The 10,742-nt window shown below is 33.7% G+C and overlaps 1 protein-coding gene across 1 annotated transcript; it reads left to right on the top strand.

The window, feature by feature from the left end:
• The first annotated feature begins 8,958 nt into the window (after positions 1-8,958).
• Positions 8,959-10,177, top strand: LOC118030098 (uncharacterized). The gene is made up of 2 exons (XM_035034097.1): positions 8,959-9,489; positions 9,662-10,177. The coding sequence occupies exons 1-2, from the start codon at positions 8,959-8,961 to the stop codon at positions 10,175-10,177; spliced, it is 1,047 nt and encodes a 348-aa protein (XP_034889988.1).
• The last annotated feature ends 565 nt before the right edge of the window (positions 10,178-10,742 follow it).

Genomic DNA, 10,742 nt, shown 5'->3' on the forward strand with positions numbered 1-10,742 from the left:
TTCCTGGAAATGAATCAGTAGCTTAGGCTTTATGTGCTGAAGACCCTGCCTTAGGCATATGCATCAAATCCAAGTATTTTCTTAGGCATTACGGAAGTAACCATTTGTTGATTTCCTGGAAATTCCCCAGTTACAAAGTGATGTGACAGTTTTTTATAAATTAATTTTTTTTTAATTAATTTTTTTTAGTTTTTTATTATTTTAATTTACTAATATAAAAATAATTTTTAAAAAATAAAAACATATATATTCTTGTTTATCATATCACAGCTGTGATAGATACTTTTTTTAATATTTTCAAATGTATTAGCTATTCACTTGGCGGAGTAGCAGATCTTTTGTTATTTTCTCTTTGACTTTTTTATTGTATATTTTTTTAAAACACTAAACACTTCTGTGTGTCCCACATCGATCATTCTTTAGTCTATTAATTTTTACTTCAAATTGTCTTATAATTTTCCTGGAAATTACGAATTTCTTGTCTTTGTTCTTTAAGGAACGGTTGCTTTTGATAATGGTCATATCAAAATCTGTCAGAGCACTTTTTAGAAATATACTGTGTTTTATAAAAAAATAATTTTTTATTTAAATTTAATATTTTTAAATTTTTTTGATATACTAAAATTTAAAATAAATTTTTAAAACATAAAAATAATATTTTAATACATTATAATTTCAGCCCCAAGGGAGCTGCCATGCACATGGAAGGAAAGGCGCTTTTATCTTTGCCAGTAAACAATGTTTTTATAAATTTTGATTTTTTTTATTTTTTATTTGAGATTTTTTTTAATTTTTTTTAGTTTGTTTTAATATGCTGGTGTCGAAAACAATATTTTTAAAATAAAAAAATATATTATTTTAATGTATTTTTAAATAAAAAATACTTTAAAAAACAATTCTTATAATACTCGTAAACATCTTCTATATCTTCGGTCCAAATATTTGCCTTGTGGAGGACTTTTTTGCCTTTATATTGTATTATAATGGTTATGATGATTTAATTGAAAAGAACTTGTTAGAGAGCTTGTTTGATATTTCTATTAGTGATTATTTTATAAATTATTTTTTTATTAGAATACATAAAAATAATATTTTTTAATTTTTTAAAAATTTATTTTTGATATTAGAACGTCAAAATAATATAATTAAAATTAAAAAAAATAATTTAAAATAAACAAAATTCAAATTCAAGTATTTTCTCTCGGCATTACAGAGGGTGCACATTGTTAGCTTCCTGGAAATTTTCCCATGCAGAAAAGGCTTCAAGTCTTGTTATTTGTGATGCGGTAGGAAAGGGCATTTAGGCTTTTGTTTTGTCTTTGCTATGTAAACAATGTTTTAATAAATTTTGAAATTATTTTATATTTTATTTTAAATTAATTGTTTTTAGTTTTTTTTGTTTGTTTTGGTGTTAAAAATAATTCTTTAAAAGTAAAAAAAAAAAAAACATTATCTTAATATATTTTCAAGCAAAATATATTTTTAAAAATCAACTATTATTACACTCATAAATACTCTCTATATCTTCAATCCTATATCTTCAATCCAAGTGTTTGCACATGCCAAAGACTTTTTTGCATTCACATTATTATATAATGGTTATGATTATTTGATTGAAAAGAACTTGTTAGAGAGTGTTGAGGTAATAATTGTTATTCAAGATGATTTTTATTTGGAAATATATTAAAATAATAAATTTTTTTATTATTTTTTTAAAATTTATTTTTAATATTAATACATTAAAATAATATAAAAATATAAAAAATTAATTAAAAATCAAAAAATCAAATCCATGTATTTTCTCAGACGTTGGAGAGGGCGCACATCTACTTGGAAATTTCCTGTGGACAGAAAGGCTTAATGTCTTGTTATTTGTTTTTTCTTTTTGTGATTTGGTAGGAAGGGCATCGAGTCTTCCATACAAGTGTTTGCACGAACTAGGACTTTGTTGACTTCCAATTATATATATTATAGTGATTATAATGATTTCATTGGGAAAAACTTGTTACTCTGCCCCAATAATAGAAATTTCTTAAAAAAACAAATTGATACAGTTAGAGAAATATATAATATGGTTCAATTTTATTTTATTTTTTAAAAAACATAATTTTAAAAAAACTGCTATTTTAAACTAAGATTTTAATATAAAAGCGATTCAAAATCACAATCGTGGTTCTGTTTACTGCTTTTGGCAATATAATTGGCATGCAACCATGTAATTATAATTACTTCTTCTTTTTACATGCTTTCTTCCACCTCATTACTTTTTTTTTTTTTTGATTCGAGGAAACCCACCTTCTGGAAAGCGCACTTTGTGGGCCCAGATAAACGAGTAAAACCCTGGTTGTCCCAGGCTTTTACAAGAAGTGCATGCCCTGACTCGAACTCAAGACCTGCTGTGCAGATCTCAAGCCCTTTGCCACCATGCTACACCCTTGGGGACCTTCCACCTCATTACACACAATCTATTCAAATAAATCGGCAGATGCCTTTTCCTTTTTCCTTTTATATATATTTATTTATTGTGAAGAAGAAGAAGAAAAAGAAGTCGTCCTGAAGGAGAGAGGAAGGGACAGGGGATGTGGCCAATTCTCTTCTACATATTGACGGGGACGACGACATGACCTTAAGTAGTCTTCCTGGCGAGTGCTTGGGCAGCGTGTTCGGGAAGCTGAGTTTGGAAATTACGTGTTTCTCGTCAACATGACTGTTGACGAGAAAAGAAGAAGAAGAAGAAGAAACAGTAAAATAATTATTTTTATCATTTAACTAGTTATTAAATTTTTTTATAAGATTCATTTATCATTGTCATTGCTGTAATTATCAAAGACAAAATAATTTTAAAATATTTTAAAAATTACAAAAAAATAATTTAAATATTCTTAAAACAAAATTCTTAAAACTAATATCCATGAGTGTTTTGGTCCTTTTTAACATTTTCATAACAGAAATAAACTATATCATTCTTGAAAAAAAATAAAATAAAGAAAGAAGTCGTCTTGAGTAGGGATCTTCCAGCTGGCAAGTGCTTGGGCAGTGTGTTTGGGAAGCTAAGTTGCCTTGACATTACGCAATTATGTATTTCTTGTCTTAACGGTGGCTTTTCGATAATTAATGGTCATAATGATTAGAGACAAATTAATTTTTTAACCGTTTTAGAAGCACCGACGAATGTTTCAAATATTCTTTAAAGTAAAAGGATTCATGGGTGTTTCGGTAAAATAATAAAAATTTTACTTTAGTTATTGTTTTTTCTTAATTTTTGGTATTGACAGTGTTTTTATAAAATTTTATAATTTTTTTATTTGATTTTTTTATTTTTTTTAAAATTATTTTAATGTGCTAATATAAAAATATTTTAAAAAAATATAAAAAACACATTATCTTTATATATATTTTAAAAAAAACAATTATTACTGTAATTAGAAGAAACATATGTTATCATGTATCATTATATCACAACTGTGATAGATAATTTTTTTTAATATTTCAAATGGATTAGCTGTTCCCTTAGCGTATTAGCAGCTTTAGCATCTTTTGTTATTTTCTCTTCAATTTTTTTATTATATAAACACTTCTGTCCCACATTGTTGACTTCCTGGGAATTTCCCATGTAGAAAAGGCTTCATGACTCGTTAATTATCAAAACAAGACAAAAGAATGACGGGCAATAATTCTCCGTGTTAAGAAGAAGAAGAAGTCGTCTGGAAGTAGAGAGGAAGGGACCGGGGATGGGCCAATCCTCTTCTTCATGCTCTAAATAAATAAAGACTTAAAGTGTAATGCATTAACATTAGATCTCCTGCCTAAAATAGATGTTTAGCAATTAAAAATAAAAAAACTAAACATGTTTTATCTTGCTAAACCTCCAGCATTACCCACGACACCTTAAACTACAATCTCCAGGTTAAACTTAAATACAAGGATAAATTTTTATTACCCCAAATACCAGAAAACACAAATACAACAAAAACAAGGAGTGAAAGCATATAACTTATAGAAGTAATACAGCATAAATTGAACGTAATAATAAGAAAAAGAAAAAAACTTACTTCACAAGGTCAACATTAAGACCCAATCTTCTAGCATCGCCCTTGGCTACCAAAAAGAAAAAGAAAAAAACTTACTTAACAGGTGTACAAAAGTGATTTTGGAGGAAAGGGCATTTAGCTGGTGTTTCTCTTTTTCGTATTGACAGTGTTTTTATAAATCTTATAATTTTTTTATTTGAATTTTTTTTTAATTTTTTAATGTAGTAATATAAAAAAATATTTTTTAAAAAAAACAATTATTACTGTAATTAGAAGAAACAATATATTCTCGTGTATCATCATATCGCAACTGTGATTGATAATTTTTTTAATATTTCAAATGGATTAGCTGCTCCCTTAGCGTATTAGCAGCTTTAGGATCTTTCGTTATTTTCTCTTCAATTTTTTTTTTATTATTATATAAACACTTGTGTCCCACATTTGTTGACTTCCTGGGAATTTCCCATGTAGAAAAGGATTCATGTCTCGTTAATTATCAAAACAAGACAAAAGAATGACGGGCAATAATTCTCCGTGTGAAGAAGAAGAAGTCGTCTTGAAGGAGAGAGAGGAAGGGACCGGGGATGGGCCAATCCTCTTCTTCATGCTCCTGCAATAATTGCTATATTGAAGGGGACGATGACTTAAACTAAGTATCTGTTCGAAAATATAGGTGTAATTTTTTTTTAAGTGTTTTTTATTTTAAAATTATGTTTTTATTTTATTTTAAAATTTTAAAATAATAAAAAATTTAATTTTTAATTAAAAAAATTTGAATTTTTTTAAAAATACAGTTTCACCACATTTCTAGACGGTGTCGGCAGATGCAGATGCCTTTTCCCTTTTTCTTTTTTTTCGGCAGATGCCTTTTTCTTTGTAGATGCCTTTTCCCTTGTCCTTTACATATATAAAGGAAAAAAGAAACACGTAATTTCAAGGAAGACTTGAGGTCAAGTCGTTGTCCCCATCAATATGACTATTATTGCCCGAGCATCAAGAAGAGGATTGGCCATGCTTTGGGCAACTTGATAGAATGTTTTTTGATTTTTGACCTATTTTCATGATGTGATCTTGCATCTCATTTCTGGCCTCCACCCAACCTTACGCGGAAAAAACGAAAGAGGAAAGAAATACTCTTTTTAAAACCTTGATCCAGTGACCTTAGTTTGGACTAGATTTAAATTAAAATAGATGAAAATTAACCCACAAAACTACTAAAACTAAGAACTATGAACATATTTTTGAGACTTTAACTGATGACAGAATGAACTATGAACAATCAGTACAACAAGAATTCATAGTTTTACCGACGGAAATATTCCGTCGGTATGTGATTGATAGTACATCGGTAAATTATTTACCGACTAAATTATCGATGGAATACGTCCGTCGGCTTACTTTTCGTCTGTGATTCCACATTTCGTCGCTATATCGGTCGACAAAACAAAACAATCATTTACCGACGGTTTTATAGACGGAATTTGCGCACCAAAAAAAAAAAATTCCCGCTTCAAAAATACTTGTCGCACCCCAAAAAAAATCCGGCGCACGGCATCGGCTGGCGATTTTTATCGTTGTATGTATTGCTTTGAATTTGGTTCGTTGGAGCCGCCACCTAGTATTTAATCGAGGGCTACTAGGAAACCCGGTGTACTGGTCTTGTCAGAGATCGCGGGTAAGGGACTGGTTGTGGTTAGGGAAGGTATTAGCACCCATAACGCACCCTACCTGAAGTAAGCTGCTTTGTGTTCTGATGTGATTTGAAAATTTAAAATATTAATTAAATTCTAAAGCTTGAATAAATCAGTTATTAAATCCCCCAATATATGTCGTGGAAAATACAACTTGATTTTATTTGTCCTTGAGATATTTAACCATATTTAAATTAACAATTAATTCTTTTTGTCCTTTTTTATTTTTATAATTCAATAACATAAATAAATAATAAAAAAAAACAAACACACACACAACTTTCTTTTTATTATTTATTTTCTTTTCTTTTTTTTTTGTTCTTTTCTTTTTGTACATCCACATTACAAATTAAAAAAAATACAACGCTAAACAAAAATTACATTACATAACTTAAAAAATTACAGAATGGTCCCTAAAACTCTAGAATTTGCAGGGAAGGCCATCTGCAACCGCCACCGTCACTGGCGCGGCGGCGCGTGAGAGCGCCGCCGCAAGAAATTCCAGCAGCAGGGGAGATCCGAAAACGGCTTCCTCCCTTCTTTCTCGCCGGCGGTGACCTGCACAAACAGCAAAATCCCAACAACCAGTCGATTTTAATTTTTCTTTTGTGCAGATCCGTTCTCGGATTTGTTGTTTGGTCCTTGTTGCTCTTTCCTTCTTCTTCAAGCGGCGGCTCTGGCGACTGAGGAAGGAGAGTCTGAGGCCGGAGCTTCTGTGAACGGAGGTTAACTCCACGGTGGCCGATCTGACAGCGAGAAGGGGTGACGGCGCTGCTGTGGCCAGATGTGGACGGCGCTGAGGAGATCGGGTCGGTGGAGATGAGGAAACGAACTCCGCCCGTTCTCTGGTTGAGGGGATGAGGCTGTGCTGCGGTGGGGTCTGTCGGTTGGTCCGTGGCCGGCGCCGTTGATGGCTGAGAGGAGCGAACTGATCGGGTCTGTGGGCGTGCCGCCGATGCTCGGGTGGAACTGAGGGCGCCGCTGTGATGGACGAAGCTGCTGTGGTGGACGGCGCTGCTGACTCCTACGGGTGAAGAAGAAAGGCAAGCCGGCTGGGAGAGAGGAGATCGCCGGCGTGCAGGGGAGGTTGGTGTCGGCTGTGAGGCTGTGGTTGATTCTCCGTTTTGGCTTTGAAGATGAGCAAAAAATGGGGAAAATGGTGACGCGGGTGATTGGTCTGAGGGGAGAAGGAAAATCAGAAGGTGACTTGTTTGGTCTGAAAGAGAGGGGAGTGTGGGCGACCGAGAGATGATCAGAGATCGTGGCTGAGGGGAAGAAAAAAAATCAGACCAGCGGGGGGCGGCGGCTCTTTTTGAGAAAAATGGGAGAAGATAGGTTTAGGGTGGGTTTTTTTGTATTTCCTGGTGTTTCCAAAATTAGCCCCCCTTTTTCTAAATTGGCTTCCCCCTATCAAAATCAAAGTTGTTGATTCCGTTCCATTTCGGCCGGAATACCCGGAACATCTCGTACCAGTTAAAAAAACGAAACAAAATGGAACAAGTTTCGTCTCGCGTAAAATCTCGGTCTGATCCGGAAATTCCTGGCAAATTCCGGCCGGAACGTTCCGGCTGGAATCAATGCGTTCCGTTTCGGGTCAACGCTGCCCGAGTCAAAGACTCAAGGTTAGATTCAAAATTAAACCCGGTTTACAATCTACAGTCTATAGACTCTACACCCGTGCTACAGCCCTACACCCGTGCTTTTTTTCTCTTTTGCTAAACCAAATCCCTAATTTCTCTTCCTCCTCGCAGACTCAACCCGACCAAAACAATTACAATCTTTCGTCTTCTCTAGTTCTATGAATCTCTGTTGTTTGTCATGCTCTTCCATGCGGCAGTAAGCCACTGACTTCCCGACCGAAGAAGAAGCCAATAACTGCACAATCAACAAAAAAGAGAAGAAGCCGCCCCCTGCAACCTGGCAAAGAATTATCAAAGAGGTTGATAATTCTCAAGTCTCAACCTCCCCGTCAAGAGGATTATCACACAGAAGACAGAACCAGAAGATTCATCAAACCTCGCTGGCCATCCGCTCCCTTCCCTGCAGAGCTAAGGTGCGATCCTTTTTGGTCTTTCTATTTTTTATTTCATTGTATCCGTGTTAATGTCAGAATTGGTATCTGGCTTTCTGTTATTTTGGAGGTTTGCTGTAAATGAAGTTGATAATTCAGCTCTGGTGGTTCTTTCTTGAGCCAGCGGAGATGACAACAAAAGCTCAGTGGCTGGTCTGTGGAGTTTTGCTGTAAATAATCTGGACTGTGGAGTTTTGATAATCAGCTCTGTTTTTACTTTTTAGTGAGTGGAATGTGGAGTTCTTCAAAATCAGGACTGTGGGTTTGTGAATTACTTTTGGGGATGCCTTAGAAAATCAGGACTGTGGGTTTCCTTTTATTGGATTCTTCCCTGCGAACTGCGAAGGAGAGGAGGGGTTTTTTTGGCATCAATGTCAGCGGATCAATCTGATTAATTGCTGGAACATTAATATCAATGTCAGGGGTTTTAATTTGGTCTTTCTTTGTATGTAATTTAATTCTGAAATGGAAAACTTACATTGCTGGAAGTTTGCGAAGGAGAGGAGGGGTTCTTTGCTGGAACTTTCTTTGTATATAATTTAATTTGGTCTTGTATCTAATTTAATTCAAGTTCAATGTAATCTTTTCTTTATATATAATCTTACTGTTGGGTTTGATTTATATTCTGTGCCCAAGCTAGGTTCTGTATATTAATTGCTAGGTTTGGTAGTTAATAATATAAGTAACTTGACCATGACCGGATTAATTTCTTATTAATTATAAGAAATGATACATAATTATTATATGAAACTGAATGTATATATATGTTTACTGCTATGTTGTATTAATTTCTAAGTAATTATTATATGTATATGTGTAAAATATAAGTAATTTAAGCATAACCGTATTATATAGTTTTTTTGAGAATTATTATATGTGTATATATATATGTGTGTGTGTGAAACCAAATGTACCAAACCTTAATTAATTATAAGGAAGGATACATAATTATTATATGAAACCGAATGTATCACATAATAAATTTAAAGTGTGAAGCTAACAAATAATATTTGTAATAAAAAAACATGGTATCTTGAGAAATGTCATTCTTTTGATTTTAAGTTATTGTTATTATTACCATCATTTTACTTTAAAAATCACATTGATGTAAATTGTAATAGCTGAAATTAATTGTGTTTTATTTTTTTTTTTCAGATCAAATTACATGGCTGAAAACTCATCAAGTGGTGGTTCTTCTATGCCTTCAACTCCAGCAAGATCAGATGATCCAGCATGGGCTCATGGGCAAGTGGTTGTTGGTGCAAAGAACTTAAGTATATGTGTTCATTGTAGCAAAAGGATCAATGGTGGTGGTATTACTCGTCTGAAGTATCACCTCGCTGGTATCAAGGGCCAAGTTGAAGCTTGTAAAAAGGTCCCTCCAGATGTGAAATGGCAAATGAAGCAATTGATTGAGGACTTCACAATGGAGAAAGATAAAAGAAAGAGACTTAGGAATGATATTGGAAATTCTCAATCACTTTCCAATGATGAAGTTGAAGAGGGTGATAGTGCAAATCCTACTTTAAGTGATATCAGTTCACAAGCAAATAAGAGATTGACAATGCAAGGCACAAGTGCAAATAGAAAAAAGATGACTTCATTCGTTCCACGAAATACCCCAAATTCACAACCTGGCATTAAAAGTGCAATGGCTTCTAAAGAGAAGGAACATAATGCAAGGAAGGCCATGGTGGTACGATGTTAATGTACCATTTAATGGTGTTAAATCATACTATTATCAACCAATGATAGACGCCATAACATCAATGGGACCTGGTTTTAAAGGACCATCATATCATGATTTAAGGGGACCACTTTTGAAAGGTGTAGTTCATGATGTCCATGAATATCTCTTTGAAATCAAGGCTGATTGGAAACTTTATGGATGCTCCATTATGTCAGATGGGTGGTCAAATAGAAGGAATGTACCAATTGTGAATTTTCTTGCTTATTCTCCAAGAGGTACCATATTCTTGAAGTCAGTTGACACTTCAGGTCTTCGAAAAGATAAAGAGACATTGCTTGAAATGTTTGATGAAGTTGTCAAAGAAGTGGGGCAAGAAAATATTGTCCAATTTGTTAGTGATAATGAGTCTGCATTCAAGGCTGCTGGGAAGGCTTTACAACAAAGGTATGACACTTTCTTTTGGTCTCCTTGTGCTGCCCATTGCATTGATTTGATGTTAGAAAATATTTCTGATCCAAGATATTTTCCGATGATTGATGAAACCATTAAAAAGGCAAGAAACATAACCAAATTTATATATAATCATGCATGGGTTTTAGCTTTGATGAGGAAAGACTTTACTAATGGAAATGATCTGTCGTCCTGGCATTACAAGGTTTGCTACCCATTTTTTAAGCATCCAATGTTTGCTTAAGTTTAAGAAAGAGCTTCGACAAATGTTTACTTGCATGAAATGGGTACAATCAAGTCATGGTAAAAGTAAAGTTGGAAAGGAAATAACTGCCATAATTTTACAAGATAAAGACTTTTGGCCTCGATGTGAACATATAGTCAAAGTTAGTGAGCCTTTAGTGCGAGTTCTTCGGTTAGCAGATAGTGAAGAAAAACCAGCAATGGGTTATTTATATGAGGCAATGGATAAAGCAAAAGAAGCCATCAAGACAAGGTTGAAAAATAGAGTATCTCAATATGGACCATATATTCGGGTAATTGATGCTAGATGGGATAAGCAACTTCATAGTCCATTACATGCAGCAGGTTGTTTTCTTAATCCTGGAATCTATTTTAGGCCTTCTTTTTCAAAACAAAAGGAGGTTACTCGAGGTTTGCTTAGCACAATTACTAGATTGGTCCCTGATTGTGACACTCAAGATGTAATTAGTGGCCAACTTGAGGAGTATAAGAAAGCAACTGGTGATTTTGGCATGACCCTAGCTATTCGTCAAAGAGAAAAGTTAAATCCAGGTAATAACATTGTC

This window comes from Populus alba, chromosome 19, assembly GCF_005239225.2.
Source record: "Populus alba chromosome 19, ASM523922v2, whole genome shotgun sequence".
In the NCBI taxonomy this organism is placed as follows: Eukaryota; Viridiplantae; Streptophyta; class Magnoliopsida; order Malpighiales; family Salicaceae; genus Populus; species Populus alba.